The 21,502-nt window shown below is 34.2% G+C and overlaps 1 protein-coding gene across 7 annotated transcripts in view; it reads left to right on the top strand.

Annotated features, from left to right (window-relative positions):
* Positions 1–21,502, top strand: part of DENND4A (DENN domain containing 4A) — a 129,355-nt gene that overhangs the window by 69,408 nt on the left and 38,445 nt on the right. For all 7 annotated transcript variants that reach the window (XM_059372296.1, XM_059372302.1, XM_059372301.1 and 4 more), the window contains exons 12-15: positions 2,523–2,623; positions 5,217–5,435; positions 6,744–6,889; positions 18,617–18,750. In XM_059372296.1, the coding sequence (XP_059228279.1) occupies positions 2,523–2,623; positions 5,217–5,435; positions 6,744–6,889; positions 18,617–18,750 (600 nt within the window). The remainder of the gene's footprint in view (positions 1–2,522; positions 2,624–5,216; positions 5,436–6,743; positions 6,890–18,616; positions 18,751–21,502) is intronic.

Below are 21,502 nucleotides of genomic sequence, written 5' to 3'. Positions count from 1 at the left end.
GTGTATATATACCACATCTTCTTGATCCATTCATCTGTTGATGGACATCTAGGTTCTTTCCATAGTTTGGCTATTGTGGACATTGCTGCTATAAACATTCGGGTGCATGTGTCCCTTTGGATCACTACATTTGTATCTTTAGGGTAAATACCCAATAGTGCAATTGCTGGGTCATAGGGCAGTTTAAAAGCCACTTTTTATATGGATTTTCAGAATCAAAGATTCTTTACGAGGAACATGTCATTCATTACCAGGAATATTTAATTCTTTAAATATGAAAGTAATATCTCTTTTCTTTGCCAGTTGTTACATGGCACAATGTTTTTAAAAATTGAAATGAAGGGTGATAAATTAGTATATACTGTATTTATTATGGTAATAAGTTACATTTACCCTCTTTTATACTTTCCAGTCTGTTAAAAGAATTTTTTTAACTTTATGTTTTTGTTTTGATCACTATTGAGTTAAAGAATGAAAGAAAACATGGGTCATTTGCACTCATAAGCAGTCTTCCTTCTTGTTATTATTGCCTATAGAAGGACTAAACTAGTGAACTTAACAGCTTTCTACTTTCCTTCATCCAGAATTTCTGGAACCTCAGTCTGAAATTTGAAAGAAAAACAGGTTCTGAATATGCAATTTTGGTTTCTTTTGCCTTCTCTTAGATACATAGAATACAAAGTATGTTATGTATGTCAATAAATTTTTGAAGAAAGGGAAATTAATAGATGTACTAGGCATAAAGCTATATACATAACCTATGTTATTTCATCTTATTCTTTGTATTTTGTGAGGTAGTTTTTATTAACTCCTCTGACAGGTAAGGAAACCAAAGCTTAGATTTTTAAGTAATTTATCAGAAGGCTCATAGTTAATATCTACTGCCAGCTGGATTTTGAAACCATTACTGTCCAGCTCTAAAACCAGTACCTCTGCCGCTAATTATTGGTTATTTATGTAACAGTAATCTTGTAAGTGGAAGTCACCATGAATAAAAATGCAGAAGGCTATCATAGACTCAAACTCAGGAACTAAATTAAGACTCTCCAACCCAGCCAAGTTTTAGAGTGACGACATCAAGGGCAAGAGGAGGAAGTTATGTGAATAAATTATAGAAATTAGATGCAATGCACAGATACCAAGATTCTGCTCATTTATACTGCAGATATATCTTGAATTCCCTTTTTTGCTAGGCACTGGGAATAAAAAGGCAAACCAATTATACTCCTTTCTCCTGTTGCTCATAATCTAGTTTATAAAGCAGGCACTCACACAATGAACAAGGTACAGTGGGAGTGCTGTGTTACAAAGTTTTACCAAGAAAAAATAATGTAAAAAGTGTTCTACATTGTATTCTCTCCCTGTAATGCAAGATTCCATGCCCCTGGTCACATTATAAATGAAATATAACCTTCACTGTAGGACATCTGCAATTGACTCTGTGTTTTTATCCTCATTTGTGGAAAGATAGGGTAGAATCCAAGACAGAGATTCTTTGTCAACCTAAGCTTTCCCATCCATTCTTTTTTCTTTGTTTAGTTTCCAAGGTGATAATTTTGCCCTTTTTGTTCTGTGGGAAGTACAGAGAACATAAAAAAAAAAAATTCAACTTCCACTGTACACCTGGACTTTATTATTGTCTTTAGAACATGAGTGATTTACTTTTCTTCTTTTTCTCTCCACTTCTCAAGTTTTCTTAAAAAAAAAAAAAAAGGTATTCATAGCTTTTAAAGTATAAAAAGATTTAATAAAGAATGAAATCAACAAAGCTATAGTTAAGTCTGAAAGCTTTATGGTGTTTTATCACTGTCTCTTTTCTTCTCTCACCCCTTGTATAGTTTGAAGAATAACCATGTTACAATAATTGTCATAAAGGAGAGTGTAGGAGTACAAAGCTACCACTTTTAAGCAGATATCCTCTTTTATAGTTTTAAAAGTATTTTGGAATGTTATCCTTTATCCAAATAATTTAATTTTATAGATTAAAGAAAGAAACAAAAACAAATATTACTTTTCTGAAAGAAACAAAAACAAATTTTACTTGTAGAAAACTAAGAAACTCAATATTTAAATATACTCAAGAATTTTGATAAGCTTTCTGGATCATCAGTTCATTTTTTCTGTAGGAGTTCAAGTTTTCCACAGTGCCTTTTCTTATAGTCTGTAAGAAAGAAAACCTCTCATTGGTAGGATTTTCCCAATATTTAGGTATCTAAATTCTCTTAAATGGGGTTTTGAGTAATGACCACCATATTAAGTGTGTAGTGATTGGCATAATAATGCAAGTGGAATTTACTCAGTACTGACATAATTATAAATTTTTGAGCTATATTTAATACAGGACTCTTCCCTCGTGTGAATTAATTTTTAAATATTCTGCATCCCCTGAGTATTTTTCTCCTATTAATTAGAATTTTTTGCATGTTTTATTTTTTGTTCAATGTATTTTCTCTTTTCCCTTTTTTATGTATAGCAAAAAAAGTCCTCCTAACAAATATATTATTGTTGTCATTTAATCTCAGAACTGGTGACAAGAAAAATGTAGCCTGGAAGATACTTCCAAAGAAACCATGTAAAAATCTGATGAACACTCTGAATAATTTGCACCAGCAGTTGGCAAAATGTAAGTGTATAACTTAATTAAAGGACGTAATTTAATCTGAAAAAGGACTCCAATTACTTTGCCTTACTTGTAAAAGGATACTGTTTATTTTATCTGAGGGGAATTTTTTTATAATCTTAAGGGCAAATGAACATTAAAGCAAAATTTGTTAGAAGCTGAATAGGAAATTTATAAAATTTATATTTTATATCTACTACATTTTCATAGAACCATTTTCGAATAATAAAATTGAAAAAGAGGTTAAGGTCACTGTTTTCTTTAATTTTACCATTATTGAAATGCCAGGGGAAAAATAAGGGTTTCCTCTTGTATATTTTCTTCATACATAGAATAGAAGTTTAGTTTTGAAAATTTAAGACAGATGGTTTAAATTAGAAAATGCTGATGATTTTGATGGGGTGAGAGCTGGGTCATATCCTTTTCGCCTTTCATGGATTAATGCTATGGCTTACCTCAAATAATTTGAAAATAGAAGCTTGCCAAATGCATTAAGAAATTAATCAAAATGAAAATTGATTAGGATATGGAATACTTCAGTAAAAAGCTTATATAAGAATACCTTGTCAGTGATCCAGAAATACTGATAAGAAGAATTAAACCTTCATTTCTTTAATCCTCTTGGTATTTTATAACAATGGCTCATTCAGGGCCCATAAATTAAAACTTATTGTATGAAAAATGGTCAGTGATGGTGTAGCAATATTTGAGGTTCTCATTTATGTATTTATCATTTATCTAATCCTCTTGGTATTTTATAACAACAGCCCAATCAGGACCCATAATTTAATACTTACTAAATTATTGTGTGAAAAAATGGTCAGTGATAATACAGCAATATTTGAGGTTTTCATTTATGTATTAGGTGAAATGTAAACATAGGAAGGGGACTATATCCTGGAGGGTTCAAAGTGCCTGAATATTTGGAAATAGGCATGGAAGAAGACAATGTTTCCAAAGCAAACCTTAAAATAAGCAGTTGATTTGGAAGCAGCTTATAAGGACTGGGTTATGGTGACATCCCAATAGAACAACATTTTATCTTATAGAACAAATAAATTATGTATAGAACTTTAGTTAAGCTAACTAGTTAATTGCTCTCTAACAAGGCATGTACTTCTTTTAAGTGGCTGAGAAGTCCAGCAGCTTTTGCAGCAATATTTAAAATATTATTAAATTCAGTGAAATAGCCCATCCAGTTCAACTGAAGGGCAGAATCTTAAAACTATAAGCTTTTAAACAGTACTGGTAGTTAACGATTGTGTAACACTTTACAGTGGGCACTTTCACATATAGAAGTTGAGGGAGGTGAAATAGCTTGTCAGAGATCAGACAGTTAACAAGGATGAAGTTAGGATTAAAATCTAGGCCTTATGTATCAATGCCCACATTCTTCCTAGTACTGTTACTTTTTTGGACAATAACAACTCCAGAAAGAAGAAAAAAAAACTCTCTAAGGTAATTTATTGTTCCTCATATTTTAAAAAGTGTTTAAATTTTGAAACAATCACAGATATTTCTCTGACCTTTGAGAATAGATGCCCCATTACTTCCAAATGGAATATATTTCCTACCAAAAAACATATTCTTCTGTATCAGTGCAATATAACCATGAAAATCAGGAAATTATCATTGAGCGTTACTGTCATCTTTATCCACAGACCAGATTCTAGTTTCATCAGTTATCATAATAATGTTCTTTATAGCAAAGTCATCTATTTCCAAATCAGGTGTTATAATTTAGTTTAAGTCTATTTAGTCTCCTTTTCTCTAAACAGTTCCTTGATTTTTCCTTCTTCTTCTTGATTCTTTTGAAGATGATACTTCCTATCATAGAATGGTCCATGATGTGGGTTTTCCTCATGGTAAATACAGGTCAGATGTCTTTGGCAAGACTATCGTAGAAGTGACACTATGTTCCTTTCCTAGCATCCTTACCTAGGATCCTTACAACATCCTTACCATATGTCCCATAATTTATGACGATGTCTACTTTGTGCACTTAAGGTGGCGTCTACCAGGCCTCTCTATTGTGAATTTATTATTTTGCTACTAATGGCTTTAGCATTGAATTGTTCAGGAAGAGGAAGAGCTGTTTTTCACATTTTAATCCTCATGTGTTTTTCCTGTAGGCACTTATATTTTTTAAAAGGAGTGGGCAGTGGGCAGAGATAGGACTAATGCATTTACCCCTGTATCCTGCTGATATGGTTGCTATGATTTTCATTTATTAGTTTATATATAGTTGCTTCAGAACATGAATTTTTTTGATGGTTGTCAGATAAACAAATAATTTTATATTTACTTTGGTTGAAATATATGCAGCAGAGCCTAAAAAACGATGTAGCAAGCTTTGCCAGGGTTTACCTGTCATGAAGTTGTATAAACACAGAGTTCAGGTAGCTTGAGACCTTTTGAATACAGCACATGTAGTTCTTTCAATTTTATTGAGATATAATTGACATACAGGACTGTATAAGTTTAAGGTATACAGCAGAATGACTTGACTTACCTATATAATGAATTTATATTGATATCATTTTGAACATTGGTTTCAACAGTTTGGAAAAACCACTCAAACTCATTTTCTTCACAGTGCAGCAGAGACCAAGAGACGATGGACTAATGGACTTAACAATGAATGACTATGATTTTAATTCTGGAAAAAGGTTGCATATGATAGATCTGGAAATCCAAGAGGCATTTTTGTATTTCATGGCCTCTATTTTAAAAGGTTATAGATCATACCTAAGACCAATAACACAGGCCCCGTCTGAGACAGCCACAGATGCCTCCTCTCTTTTTGCGCTACAAGGTGAGTGATTGTATAGTTTTATACTTTTCATTTTATTGAGTTTAACCTTGTGATGATTCAGTTGCTTTCTGTGTTAATTAATAGCTCATGTTTATAAAAACACATACCTATTTTGGGAATATGTGAAGATCGACTTTGTTGGTACTCCATTTCCACAAAACTAGTTACTTCTTGGACACATTAGTTCTAATCCCATTAGCTAAATATTTGAAAAGCACAGTGCTTCCTAACCATGTAGAAATGTTGTGTCACAGATGTGTTGTGATACTGATATTTTTAGCTTTCAAAGCAGCTGGGCAATATTGAACACTCAGAGGAGCCCCTGGGATGGCCACCTCCAGGCATGGGCAGCCTCATTCATTTTACTTCAGTGTGCTCTAGAAATATTACTTTCTGTTTGTGCCCTGAAGCAAAAGAAGTTGGAGAGCCCTGGAGTACAATTTCTGTCATAATACATATGTATTTTTCTTTTGTGGTATATAACATTTGTAAGAGAAATTCATTTAATAAGCATATATTGAGTTTCTCTAAATGCTAAGTATATAGTGGTATGCAGAAGACACATGGTCACAAAAAGAGAGAGAGAGAGAGAGACATGGTCACTTCTCCCATTGAGCTTATAGGCAAGAAGATAAGCAATTTGAAAATAATATGAATGAACACTTTATTTCAAAACTTAAAATCACAGAAATCCCTTCCAAGGAATTTATGTCTGAGCCATGGTCTCAGGGATGAGTAGAAATTAGCCACACAAAAGAAAAGTAGAAGACAGTTTTAAGCAGAGAGAACAGATGGAAATAATTTGAGATTATGGGCCCCCAAAAAAGGCCCAAATGTACTGTAACTGACCACAGCGAGCAACGTGGAGCATGAAATCAGGAAGTAAATTTTTACTCTGTTTCAGTAAGACACAGACATAAGCAAATACTAGAAGAAATGTAACTGGGGCTTTGAGAAAGCCAAATACATGGATAAAGAGCATGCCATGAGCATAGAGCATGCAACACCTGCTCGAGGATAAAAGGAATTTTAAGCATGCTTTCAGATTTGCTACTTTATGTGTAATCTTCAAGGTAGTGAGGGGACCACAGAGACAATTCTGGGTGAGGATTTGAAAGATCTGGATTGAAGTTCCCTTCCTGTTGCTGTCTTTTTCAGGTCATGTCCCTTCTCAGGAGTCTTCGTTTCTTTTTCTTCAAAGTGGTGGGTTGAGGGGGTATGTGGTTAATCAAGTTTCTCCTGGCTTAAAATTTAATGAATCTTTGAATGGTGCTATATTTTGTGACATTATGAATTTATGTTGAACAGCTTTCTTAAGAAGCCGGGACCGGTCACATCAAAAATTCTATAGCATGATGACCAAAACACAAATGTTCATTCGCTTCATTGAGGAATGTTCTTTTGTCAGTGATAAAGATGCAAGCCTGGCATTTTTTGATGATTGTGTAGATAAAGTAAGTAATAGTATGTCTATAGTGCCCTGACTTATTTTGTGTGATTGTTTTAAATGTTGAGTTATATTTCTATTTAACTTTTATCAGCTTTTAACAAAATCTAAGTTCATTCCATTTCATCATTGACTCTTTATTATGGAAGTTCTATTGGGCCTACTAGATACTAAAGAGCACCTCTTAGAAGTACCTTGCAGGATTTTACTGAATGATCAGTTCTATTTTAGCACTCAGGTGTGTAACCTTGCCTGCCCACTTACAGACTATAGGAGTTTCTCCAAGTGTGTGGACCTCAACTTGAAATCCTTAATTTTCACCTTTCCTTTTTGAGAACTGCCATATGCTGAGAGTAGGTGTAGAGCATAATGAATATTTTACTTGAATATATTTACAATTTGGAAGTGAGTTTGTAGCTTAAATTAAGTGAATTAATTGTGGTATTTTAAATTCGTGTGTGAAACCTTCCCTTCCCCTTCAGTCCTAATATTATTAGGTGGGATGGAGCAAGGTAGGTATCCCTACTGAACAGAGAGGAATTTGGGAACAGTGGCCAGAAGGGGGGTGTCAAAACATGAATGGGGTGAAGAAGGAAGAGCATCCTAGCATTGGGTATTGGAGCCCAAGAAAGGTAAAGACAACATCCATGCAAGGGTGACCTAGCACAGAGAAAAATCAGAGGATGAGAGAATAAAAAGAGTGTCCATGCCAGGGGAAGGATGCGAAGAGTATCCGTGCAGAAACAGCATGGAGTATCAGAGTCTGAGCAAGGTAAGGAGAGTATTTCTACTGAGTAGGGGCAGCTAATGGGGTATCAGAGTTTGATATGGATGAGGAAGATGCCAGCTTGATGGGGGTAAGGGGTTGGTCTGGAAGTAGTTGTTGAAGCCAAATTAGGGTGAAGAAGTCATATATGTGGGGAAGGGTAGTGGTGGAGATGGGAAAATATAGCATATGGGGAAATGGATCAAATAAGTAAATATGTTAAGAACAATGAAGTTACTCACTGTCAGAGAAGGGACTAAGTAATACAGAAAAGGAGAAAACCTGAATGAACCCTGAGGTATTAGAATGAAATTGAGGCTTGATGTATCATTGGTATTCAATATGTATAGAAAAAAATAGAAATAAATATAGATATAAGTGCGTGTGTCTTTCTGTGAACATATACTCCCTATCTCTGTACAATAGGACCTAGGGGCAGCCATCTCCAATAGCAATGAGTACACCAATGCACAGATTTTGGCTTCTAAATACCATTCTCCATTAAAAGGAATTAGGACTCCTTGGAGAAATGATTGGGTCTAGGGCAAGGAAAGTACAAAATGAGCCCTGAAATACCTTGTTCTGGAAAATAAGAAATCACTCCAATAATGGAGACGTGTTTTTTAAAACAACGCCACACATATACAGGCAGATGCTTGTGCATGTGTGTGTTCATGCGTGCATGCGCACACACACACGCAGACAAGCCAGCTTGAGGGACTCCCACTGATTACATCTGGAACAACTTAAACATCAAATGTTAGTGATAGATCATAACCCATTGAAAAAAATAGGAAACTATGAGTCTATACAAATATCAATCAAGAGTGATGAGAAACAGGACTTTAATTTCAAAGTACCTCTGCACAAAATATGTATTCATTACAAAAGGGGAAAGAAAGAGTAACTTTATGGTGGAACAGAATGCCTGGCAGACCCCACTTTTATCTAATCAAAGTGAATGTCATCAGTAGTGGAACAAATCAGCATCATACGCCTATAATAGGCCACAGTGAGAATGCAACAACTCTATGATATTTCTGGCAAAGATGCATATAACCTGCATAATCTCAAGGAAATTTCACACAAACTCAAATTAAGTGACATTCTACAAAATACCTATTCTGTAATCCATGAACTGTCAGGGTTAAGAAAATAAATGAAAAATTGAGAAACTGTTCAAAGAGACTTGAACTTGACTGAAGAGACTTGACAAGCAAATACAATATATAGTTCAGAATTGAATGCTTTAGGCAGAACATTATTAATGTAATCATTAAAATATGTATGTAGTTTGAGGATTAGACTATAGTAGTGTAACATGTTAATTTCTACATTTTCATGCTGTGTTATGGTTAGATAAGAGAATGTCATCATTTGTAGGAAGTACACACTAAAGCATTCAGGGGTGGTGGGTCATCAGGCCAGCAATTTACTCTGTAAAGATGAAAGGGGAAGATTTGTTTGTACTTGAAAGGTTCCTATACTTGAAACTCTCATATAAATTTGTGACTAGATGTACATAACGTTCATGATTTTATGCCCATGACAATAGAAGAAGGGGAGAGAGCAAAGCTTTGTCATATATTTACTCAATAGGTTATACTTGTAAGGTTGTTTAAAGAAGTCCATCATGTTCAAATTTATGTGACTGAAAGAAAATTAGTGATTTTTGAGGGCATGGGGCATAACAGCCAAAATACAGCTCATCCCTCAGTATTCAGAAATTGGCTCAGTTCTGAGTTGGACTCGAAAGTGTTTTTTACTATTAAACCAGTACCAAATATGTCTTATAAAAATGAGAAATGATTCTAACTATATCAGATGTAATAGGAAAAACACTGCCTTGAGAATAAGGACTACTTGAGTCTCAGCTCTTATACTTGTGATTTGAGACAAGTCATCTAGTCTTTCTGTGTTGTTTTCTCACCTATGTTTAAAATACATTGTGAGGAGAGATCACTTTGCATATTTCCCAGTGTTCAAAGTAGTATTGGATGAACTAAAAAGTAGAAAACTCTTTTTCTATTGATTATTTTTTATATTTTACCAATTTTTGATTTTATAGAATGGCCATTCATTTGGTTTTATCATTTCACGACAAACAAATGTTTGACTTTTGAATGACTTATACATATGAAGAACCAGAGCAAGTTAAGATCCTTCCATTTAGAACACTTGATGGATGAATGATGTAGAGAAATACTGTTGCTTGTGCTGATAGAGAATGTTAAGGTGCCTAGAAATGATCACCCTAGTTCTTGAAATGCTTTGGAGTTGGGAAAAAAAAATGGATATATGCCATTATCCACTTAGAACTCATAATTCTTTTTTTTCATAGAAATGGATGTAAATGATGATTAGCTGTGGTTCAAATGGTGCCCCTAGGACATGTTTTAAAAAACAAAGATTATTGAGATATAATATACACATAGTAAATTGCACCTCTGAAATGTACAGTTTGATGAGTTTTGGCAAATAAGATTTCCATGTGGGGGCACCTGGGTGGCTCAGTGGGTTAAAGCCTCTGCCTTCGGCTCAGGTCATGATCTCAGGGTCCTGGGATCGAGCCCCACATCAGGCTCTCTGCTCAGCAGGGAGCCTGCTTCCCTGTCTCTCTCTGCCTGCCTCTCTGTCTACTTGTGATCTCTGTCTGTCAAATAAATAAATAAATAAATCTTAAAAAAAAAATAGATTTCCATGTGACCATGACTCCAAAACATAGACCATTTCTATCAACCTGATTTTGAATACTCTATTTAGAAGTGGACTTTTAGAACCCTGCCTTCTTTGTAGGTTGAACTCTGCTTATATAGAGCTTCAAAATCCTGTTTATTGAGAGGTAGCTCCTTGACAGTTTTATTTACATTGAAGCATTGTGCCAAGAATTTGACTTTCACTTGTCTTAGCCAAATCTGTAGGTTTGCTTTATTTGGTGCTTAATAGAAAGAGTAAATAAATAGAAAATGCATGGCAAACAGAAAAGTGTGCTTTAAAACATAATTTCTCTATCCTTTTTTATAGGAATAATTGCTTGGTTTTATGTAAAAAATGATGTTTCTGGGGGTGTCTAGCTGGCTGAGGAGGTAGAGCACGTGACTCTTAATCTGAGGGTCATGAGTTCAAGCCCCATGTTGGGCGTAGAGCCTATTTTTAAAAAGAGAGAGATGTTTCTTACACCATTATGCACTTTGGTGGAAGTTTTCCCCTGTGGTACGGACTTCCAGTGGTCATCCATATATGCTCATTGAGCTTGCCTTGTGAACAGTAACACACATTCATGTAATAATTTGTTCCTCTGCCAAGCTAACTAATCATAAGGGACTGAACTAGTGATCAGAGTTTTGCTAATAGCATACTTAAGCCACTACATTGATTAATCCAAATGGGAACACTGAATTTGTTGTGCAAATCCAATTAACGATGCAGAAGACAAGAAATCTTGTTCTCTTTTTCTACTCATTTTATGGACCCTGTTCACAAGTTTGTGTTTTAGCTAAGAATTCATATACAGTAATGTGAGTATCACATGGTTTTTAAAATACTCATTAATATTGTAAGACATATAACACTTCTGCTAGGTACCTAGGGCATCATGTTCTAAGAAGGATATTTTATCACTGATAATTACTAGATTATATTGTCTAAGAATTTCTGAAAGTAGGTCACCTCCTATTTACTTTGAGTCAGTGCAGGACTTGATGAGAATAATCGCTTAAAGAATATACATTCTGTCCAAAAAAAGCCAATCCTGTTTCATGTGTAACCACTGTTTCTAGACAGATTATTTTCCTGAAATTCTATTTACCTACTCAAAATCTAGATCCAACAAAGGATCACTTATATATAATGGAATCATGTTGCACTTAAAAATTTTAGTGACTAAGAAAATTAAAACTGAAAATTAACTGACTAAAGCATAGTTACCTGGATGTGCTTTATTATAATTCAAGATCTTTATTAGAGAAAATAATAAAATGTCACAAGATCCAAAATACATCTTAATAACCTTCATATGCAGTTAGAGGTTAATTGTATTCCTAGTTTTGTTAAGCAGAACTGTCTGAAATAGTAAATAATTATACAGTACTGGTAGTACCTTTCATTTTTTAATACCACAGTTTAAGTATGCTTAGTAAAGCAAGTGAGTACTTGCTTTTAATCTGCAAATGTTATATGAATATCAATAATACTTTAAAATAATCATTTATGTGGGTTTGTTTCTTAGTTGGGTGACTTTTAATCATGTAAGTGAACAGATACTCTTGCCTCTGGTAATTTAGCTATGGGAAATAAGTAATATTTATATATAAATTACATATTATATATTTATATATAGATATTTTTATATAAATTATATATAAATAATATTATATATACATTAACTATCTAAGTCAATCCATGACAAAGAATGAATAGGAATTAGACATATTCCTCTTTCAACCTCTGCATATTCAAACAGAAAACATTTGCCCAATTTTAGGAAACTAGAGTGGGTAATACTGAATAGGACTATGAAAAACAATGTATGAGAATTATTTGAGCTTCATTTATGACTAATTTAAGAACCATGTGTTCTTGTTCTTCATATGATTATGTTTTAAATCCTTACAATCTGTTCCTATAGGAGGGTTCTTAACTAAGGGCAGTTTTGTTTAACAGATAGTCTGGTAAGATTTTTCTTAGTCTCCCAAGCATCCCTCTGCAGTGTTTGCTAAGTATATTAATGTCTTATGGAAAAAATATGAAGAGAATATGAAAATTATTTTAATTTTATCCTGTTGTGGGTGTTGGATTTCTTTTTCTTCCAATGGGCAGATGTCACTGTGCTTTCCAAGACAGAAATGGCCAACTGATAAATGTAGGATGTATATAGCATGACTGTTCTTATAATGTTGAAATGCGATTTCATTGGTATACAGGTTAAGGGAAATATCTTTTCCCAGGGTACTGAATCTGCAAAGTATTTTAATAGACTTTATAGTGCTGAGAATTAGAGCAGCTGTCCTTATACAGGTTTTTTTCTATGTGATCAAAGTGGCTGGAAATTTAGGAGTGCCTGGGTGGCTTGGTCGGTTAGGTGTCTGCCTTGGGCTCAGGTCATGTTCCCAGGATCCTGGGATCAGCAACCCCTCCCAACCCCTGCACCCAACCCGCAGGCTCCCTGCTCAGAGACTCCTGGCTTCTCCCACTTCTCTAGCTTCTCCCTCTGCCCCTCCCCCACACATGTTCTCTCTGGCTCTCTCTGCTCTCTCTCTCTCTCTGTGACAAATTTTTAAAGAATAAATAACAAGTAAACAAAAAAGTAAAAACATCTATTGTTCATAGACAAGCATTTTGCTCTCATAATGTTCAATCCTGGACACAGGAGTAGTTTCCACCTTTCTTTCCAGTGACCTTGGGTATTTAACTATCTCTTCGTCTTCATTATCATTGCTGCTCTTACAATTAGATCAACCACATTTCATCTGCATCAAATGTTTGTGCGTAGAGCTTCTCATTGTTCTTGGGTTGCCCCTGAAAACTGTATCCTATTGGGTTACCTATGATTTGAGTTATCATTAACATATTCCTAATGCTGTTGTTTTAAAAATACTGCTCAGTTTGCTGATAATGGCTCAGGTGTTCTCTGTTTTTATTGAAAGTTTTAATTTTTAACAATATTATTAAATGACTAACAGAATAGGGAGTGTGGAAAATGAAAGAGAGAAAAAAACTTTGTAAAGCCCAGTGCCCTTTACTTTCAGTGTTTTTTTACATAATTATAATTATAATCATATATTTATATAATTATATAATTATAATTATATAATTATAAAATGATTATAAAATAATTATAAAAATAAATATATAATTATAAGTTTCCCAATTTTTTATACAACCAGATCTTATAGGCATTTTTAATATCATTGTCAAATCTCATAAAAGGAAATATTCATTTTTCCTACAGTAAAACATAACAATTAACATAACAATTTAAAAAGTCAAATAATTTTCCAAGGCTTTGGTCTCATTCCTTCCTGCCCCTAGTTTTTACTCCCCAAAGGCAACTACTTTCATCCATTTCTTTCCATCTCTTTCATCCAGTTCTTCAGCTTTTTCCCTTAAGATTTCCAAATAACATGTTTTTATTGCTGCTGGTTGTTTTATGAATTATCCATTAATTATCCATTAATGTTTTATGTATTATCCATTAATGTCATACCTACCATACCACCTGAATTCTCCCAGTGTCATTATAAGGAATTTTGCTCAAATTGTTGTTCGGTGTTAATATTATTATCACTTTGCATATCATCCCAGCTAGGCCACATATATATATATATTAATTAGATTTCCTTTCATGCATGGATTTTGTTTTCTCTGAAGTTAATAATTACTGTATTTTCTTGTTTTGTGTCTATTAACTCATCTCCAAACTTTTCTACAAAAGTGGAAAATCTAAAAATCCCAGTTTTTCCAACATATCAGGTAATCTATCCATTTGATTTTTTTTTTTTAATTTTTGCTGGAAGTTTCCATGTGTATTGCAGTCTGAACTGATAGCTTGCTACTCTGTCATCCTGATTTTTTCCTTCACCATCATCTTGGGACTTATATTGACTTCTCTCCAGAGTTGGATCCCCTGCTTTCTGGCTTTAGTAACTTCTTTCTTAGTGTATTTCCTTTTGATGGAGCACATCTCCCAATAGCTTAGTGAGAGAGCGTACATGAGAGATAAACATTTTTTGATGCCTTACCTGTCTATAAATGTCTTTATTCTCTCCCAATACTTTTTTTAAAAAAATTATTTATTTATTTGACAGACAGAGATCACAAGTAGGCAGAGAGAGAGGAAGGGAAGCAGGCTCCCCACTGAGCAGAGAGCCCGATGAGGGGCTGGATCCCAGGTTTCTGGGACCATGACCAGAGCCGAAGGCAGAGGCATTAACCCACTGAGCCACCCAGGTGCCCCCTCTCCCAATACTTGATTGCTAATTTGGCTGATGTAAAAATTTTTTTTTTTTGAAAGTTATGTAAAGCTTTATTCTATGCCAAGCATTAGAAGTCAGACTGACTGGCCAGGGCCGCCTCCGAAGAGAGCAATGCCCCTTGGTCTTACAGGCTAGTTTTTTGATGTAAAATTTTTAAGTCTTCTAGCTCCAAATGTAATTGTTGAGAATACCATTTGGTCTAATGTTCTGTTGATTTCTGACCTTTTGTACCTGATTTTTTCTTCTCTCTGAAAGCATTTAAGATCCTTGATATTCTAAAGTTTCATAAGGATATGCCTAGTGGAGGCCATCTTTTCTTCGTTGAGTTGAATACGTGCAGGCCCTTTTACTCTATGGACTCATTTTCTTCAGATTCAGGGCAATTTTCCTGCATCCCATTCTTTCTTTACTCCATTTCTTCAGTTCTCTTTTTCTGAAGTATGTATTACTTGGACACTGGCCTTCCTATCCTGATACTCCTAACTTTTTTCATCCCATGTTCTCTCTGTTTTTCATCTCCACTTTCTGGGAGATTTCTTCAAGTTTATTTTTCTGACTTTTGTAGTATAATTTTGACTTCTTTCACATTTATAATTTCTCTAAGTCTCTTTTTTTATAGCATCTTCTTATCATGGATATAAGCTTATTTGTTTTAGTTATTTTGAGCAGTTTTTTCCCTCTGCATTGTCTCTTCTGCTTTTTTTCCCCAATGGCATTTTTAAAATATATTAATTATTTTTATTAACATATAATGTATTATTTGCCACGGGGGTACAGGTCTGTGAATCCTCAGGCTTACACACTTCACAGCACTCACCATTTCACATACCCTCCCCAATGTCCATAACCCAACCACCCTCTCCATATCCCCTGTCTCTGCTTCTTCTTACTCACGTGTTGCTTTTAATATTTGTTTGTTTTATTCTTCTTCAAGTTATTAGTTTTCCTTGTGTGATCTTTGGTCAGTATTTCAAGAATGAGGCACAAGAACTCACTGGAGCTTTAATGGGAAGGTGAGGCTTGGAGTTTCCTTAGGTATGAGATTGATGGTCATAAAAGAACTCACCTATTTCATTAGAGTCCCTGTTTGATCAGTGTCTATAATTCTTTTCTTTTAGGCTGCTTAATTTCCCCAAGAGGTTATCTCCAGTCTTTAGCCTGAGGAGTATAAGACTGGTTGCCAGTGTTCTCACAGCAGAATGGGGAAGGTAGCTGAGGGCTTTCCCTTGTATCATGTAGGTTTTTACTCACTTCACCTGTTTTTATTAACCTCCTTCATCTGCCACAGCTCTGCTTGGTGTCCTCAAGTCTAGAGTCCCTCTGGGTCACACAGAAAGACCCAACCTCATCTATGGCCACGGTGTGAAGAGGTAGTGCCCTAATACTGAATTGGGTTAGGGATCTGGGAGTCCTTAACTGGCTTTTAACCAGTTCTCCTGCTTCAGCAACGTGTCCATTCCCATCTTCAAGGTCATTCGAGCACTTTTCATTCCTGATCTTTCTGGGACTCTGGAGCAAAATGGCTAGATTTTTGGCTTTTTCTCCTTTATCCCCTCCCCAGTGCCATATCTGTGGCTTTCAGCTTTCACAGGTCACATCAATCTACTTTGCAGCTTCTAAAATGTTTTTCCAGCTGTGCTATTGTCCTCTCTCCAGTTCATTTTATCTTTGTGGGTCATTGTTTTGTGTGTGTGTGTGTGTGTGTGTGTGTTTCCAATCCCCTTACTTCTCAGTTTGGTGAGATTTCAGGAGGGATTGAAAGTAAATTGTTGTGTTTAATTTGTCTTGTTCAACCAGGATTGTGTGTGATCTTTATTACTTTAATTTTTAATGATTGTATATTTCATCTATTTATCATACTTTACCTGCTTTTTTGAAATATGGGTGACTTCCAGTGTATTGCTATTGCAATCCTGCAAAAAAAAAAAACAAAACATTTTTCATGCTGATAGATGTTTTTCATGTCAGATTATTTTCTTAGAATAAGAATAAGGCAGATGTGTTTAAATATATCTTGCTTTCTAAAGAAGACTTTACCTATTTTGAGTACCAGCAGGATATGTGATTATCTAGTTTACTGTATCTTTGCTAATTTCACTATATAAAAGTTCTTTTTTGACAGGCTAGAAAGAAAGGTATCCTTTTTTAATACTGATTTTTAACTATCCTTCAACAGAATTTAAATACTTATTCTAAAACCAATATATTCTACTTTGCCTAAATTTTTATTATTAAATTTTATTTGCTTAAGCTTTTATTCTGAAGATTGATTACTTTTATAATTTGTGGAAAAACCAATAAAGCTAATACATATTATTTTTGATTGGAAAATAACAATATAAGGAAAAGACAAGCAGTAATACCATTACCCAGAGGTAACATTTTGATAAGAGTATACATGTGTGAAAGAGAAAAACACAAGTATATATATGTGTATAGATACACATATGTATATATGGCATACATATTCACTCTTTTAAAAAATTAGAATCAAAATATATGTAAAATGGATTTTTGTCATTTATCATTACTTTGTGAACATTTTTTCATGTCATTAATTATTCTGAAACATCTTTATTGTTTTCTAGCTCACTATATGGATATATCATTAAAAACATTCTTTAATCTTGGGGATTATAGCATGTAGTTATGTGAAATTATAAGTGACAATTTATGTAAGAACACTGTGAGTGTCCATTTTTTTTTAATAAAAATTAAAAAATTTTTAAAGCTATCCTTGGCCTTTTTTGGTATATTGTGCCTTAAATCCTTATCTTAAAGAGTTAACTTTTTATAATTCTTGTTCACCCATTTATTTCCAACTGGTAATGTGATATTCTCTAACTTAATAAAGTGCTGTGGGTTAAATTTTGTCATATGTATGATATCTTGTTGTGGTTTTTTGTTTGTTTGTTTGTTTGTTTGTTTTATAATTTTTTATTTTTTATAAACATATATTTTTATCCCCAGGGGTACAGGTCTGTGAATCACCAGGTTTATACACTTCACAGCACTCACCAAAGCACATACCCTCCCCAATGTCCATAATCCCACCCCCTTCTCCCAAACCCCCTCCCCCCAGCAACCCTCAGTTTGTTTTGTGAGATTAAGAGTCACTTATGTTTTGTCTCCCTCCCAATCCCATCTTCTTTCATTTATTCTTCTCCTACCCACTTAAGCCCCCATGTTGCATCACCACTTCCTCATATCAGGGAGATCATATGATAGTTGTCTTTCTCTGCTTGACTTATTTCACTAAGCATGATACACTTTTTGTTTGTTTTTAATTAATGCCAGTGTTGTGCTTTTTAGCTTATGAGCTCTTTTTAGGCATTTTAGAGTCTGCTAAGTTTTCACTTTTTGTGAATATTACCTTGCCATAGAGTATCTAGAAGAGATTGTACTATTCAAGTGCTTTCAATACTGATGTGATTGGAATTTTAACTCAAATCTGCTTCTAGGTAAACTGGAAAAACTTAGAGAAGTATCTTATATTTAGTAAAAATGAAACCTAGAACAAGGTATTCTCAACACATACATACACTTGGGTTTGTGCATTTTTTTAAAATATTACTTTTTGAGTACATTCTCATTATTCAAAATGCAAAATAATATGAAAAGGTATACATTGGGAAATCTGGGTCCTATCTCATCCTTTATTCTGTTCATCACCCCTTCCCCATATGGGAAATTACTTTTCATAGTATTCTTTAATATATCTTTATGTGAATACAAGCAAAAAATGAGTGTGTGTTTTTATTTTTCTCTCTTTTTTACTCAAAAGATAATATATTGTATACACTGTCCTGTACCTTGTTATGTTTACTTAATTATCTTAGAAATCTTTTTTAATGGTGCATAGAAGCCTTGCTCATTTTTTTAAATAGTTCTTTAATATCCAGCTATATAAATGTTTTATTTAACCATTCCCCATAGACAAATTCTAGGCTAACCAATGTATTTTTCTTAATGTATGTTTTTTAAACTTTTTCAGGTGGATATGGACAAGAGTGGTGAAATGCGACTTATAGAACTGGATGAATCTTTCAAAAGTGAACATACTGTTTTTGTAACACCACCTGAGATCCCCCATCTACCCAATGGTGAAGAACCCCCTTTACAGTACAGGTATTCAAGAGGCAGAATGTTTGAGATTGAAAGAGAGAAGCAATCCATCATCTGTGACGTAGCTTTCTAAGGACTGTGGTATTTTCAAAAATCCAAACTTTACAGATTCCTAATTTTTAGGTGGTAAGCAAGCTTATCCCACATCCATTACTAAGTTTTGAGGTATAAAAAGCAAAGAGTTGTAATTTTGCATAATGTAGACTTGGTTAGCTCTCTATATGTATATAAGTATCTGTTCTCATAAATGTTGGTTAAACTTAGTTAGGACCTCACCCCACCAAAATGCAGCACTTTTATTACAGATTTTGATTTTTGTTTCTCGTTTTAGCTGATTCTCTCACTTTCATCCCCTTTCCCACACACATAGTGATTAATGTAACCCTGGTTTACAACAGGATTAAATCTAAGTTAGTCAATATTTGTGGCCTTAATTTTAATAATATAATTTTGGGGGCTATTTTTTTGTGAGTTTTTATTTAAGTTGTGGAAATTCAGAACTACTGGGAATCAATCAGTTAACTTAGGAAATTTGGTCAGATCCTGCAGTAAGTGTTTGGTATATAGGTTTGAATGATACATTGTTCCTGCTTTCAAGTCTAGTGGGAAAGAGAAAAGTTCTGAGCATAGTGAAATAAGGTTGTCATAAAGGTAGATTTATTATACATCTGGATATCTATCCAGATGTGTATTATACACATACATTTGTTACCTACTAGAGGTAGTTTCCAGTATGCATTTATTTTTACTTAAAATGGCACTTCCTTTTAGATTTTAAATGATTTCTTTCTCTGGTAATACTTTCTTACTTTAAAGATTTTAAAACCATTTCACATCTATCATTCATTAGTTCACAGTTTATTTTCATTGAAAAAGGATTTTTCAGGACACTCTCATTTATAACTTGGATTAAATTCTTCTTTTTACAGATGAAAAAGTGGTGCAACAGGTGTTTATGAATGTTGTTGATTAATTCATAGGCCACTCAGTTCCTGCCCTTACTTTTCATCTATTGATGATGTTGCTCAGATCACTTTTTAGAAATCTGGGTTTTGTCAGAGGTGTTTAAAATCTCCTAATTTCTCTCTTTCTCACTTCTTTTTCTTTCTAAACAAGATCTCATTTCTTTGATCTGTTTGTACATTACACTTCTAAGACTGTCTTAGGAACAGGTTTCACTAATATAGTTTTGTTTTTCTTTTTATGCTTTGACTTTAACTTTTTTTTTCTTTTTTTAAATTTATTTTTTATTTTCAGCATAACAGTATTCATTATTTTTGCAATTTTACTTTTAGATTTAGTCCTCTAATTTAAAAAAAAAATTACTTAGCTTAGAAAGTTCCCTAGTCTTAAAGAATCTAAGTCACTTCTTATGTTGAGACTAACAATATAATTTTGCAATCATACACATCATTGGAAATACAACTTAAATGTCTTCAGTGAGCATAGTGTGTCCTCTTAGTGAGAGGTTACTCATATTCAACATTGTCTGTGTGAAATGATAGAGTAGTAAGTTTCCATAAGATACACAGAATGGACATCAGTTAGAATGGCAAAAATCAACAAGGCAAGAAACAAGTATTAGAGAAGTTGTGGAGAAAGGGGAACCTCTTATACTGTTGGTGGGAATGCAGATTGGTGCAGCCACTTTGGAAAGCAGTGTGGAGGTTCCTCAAAAAATTAAAAATAGAGATACCCTATGACCCAGCAATTGCATTACTGGGTATTTACCTCAGAGATACAGATGTGGTGAAAAGAAGGGCCATATGCACCCTGATGTTCATAGCAGCAATGTCCACAATAGCCAAAATGTGGAAAGAGCCAAGATGCCCTTCAACAGATGAATGGATAAAGATGTGGTCCTTATACATAGTGGAATATTACTCAGCCATCAGAAAGGATGAATGAATACCTAACTTTTACATCAACTTGGATGGGACTGAAGGAGATTATGCCAAGTGAAATAAGTCAAACAGAGAAAGTCAGTTATCATATGGTCTCTTACTTACGGAACATAAAGAATAACATGGAGGACATTAGGAGAAGGGAAAAACAAAGGGGGAGAAATCAGAGTGGGAGATGAACCATGAAAGACTATGGACTCTGGGAAACAAACGGAAAGTTTTAGAAGGAGTGGGGTGGGAAGACAGGTGGGCCTGGTGATGGGTATTAAGGAGGCACAGATTGCATGGAGCACTGGGTGTTATACGTAAACAATGGATCATGGAATGCTATACCAAAAACCAATGATGTACTGTATGGTGACTAACACACACACACACACACACACAAAAGATACACAGAATGGTCTTATTATCACACCATGTACATATAATGAACTTTTTACAGGTTGTAATTTTCCTGAACTTCTTTGCTATTTTATTCCTACTTAACATTTAATATTTATTTTTTCACTTTACTGAATTTGCCTGTGGTAATGTATAACAGATACAGTTTACCATCTTTTATTATAGCTGGTTTTCTTCTCAGTTAATCGAAACTACTGTTATACCTTTAGGAAGGCTATAAAGTAGGTTCAGTTTGATGCTCAGGGGCTTCTTCTGTTTTAGCATCTCTCTTTCCTAGCTGCAGCTACCTTTCACATTCCCAATAGGGCCATTCATTCTAATGTTTTTGCTGCCCCCATCTTTTTCTTTGTCTTCATCTTCATCTTCTTCGTTGTCGTCGTCGTCGTTGTCGTCGTCTTCTTCTTCTTCTTCTTCTTCTTCTTCTTCTTCTTCTTCTTCTTCTTCTT

The sequence above is a fragment of the Mustela nigripes genome, chromosome 13, assembly GCF_022355385.1.
Source record: "Mustela nigripes isolate SB6536 chromosome 13, MUSNIG.SB6536, whole genome shotgun sequence".
Lineage (NCBI taxonomy): Eukaryota > Metazoa > Chordata > Mammalia > Carnivora > Mustelidae > Mustela > Mustela nigripes.
Note: the sequence above shows the minus strand (reverse complement) of the source record. Positions and strands in the feature narration are given on the sequence as shown.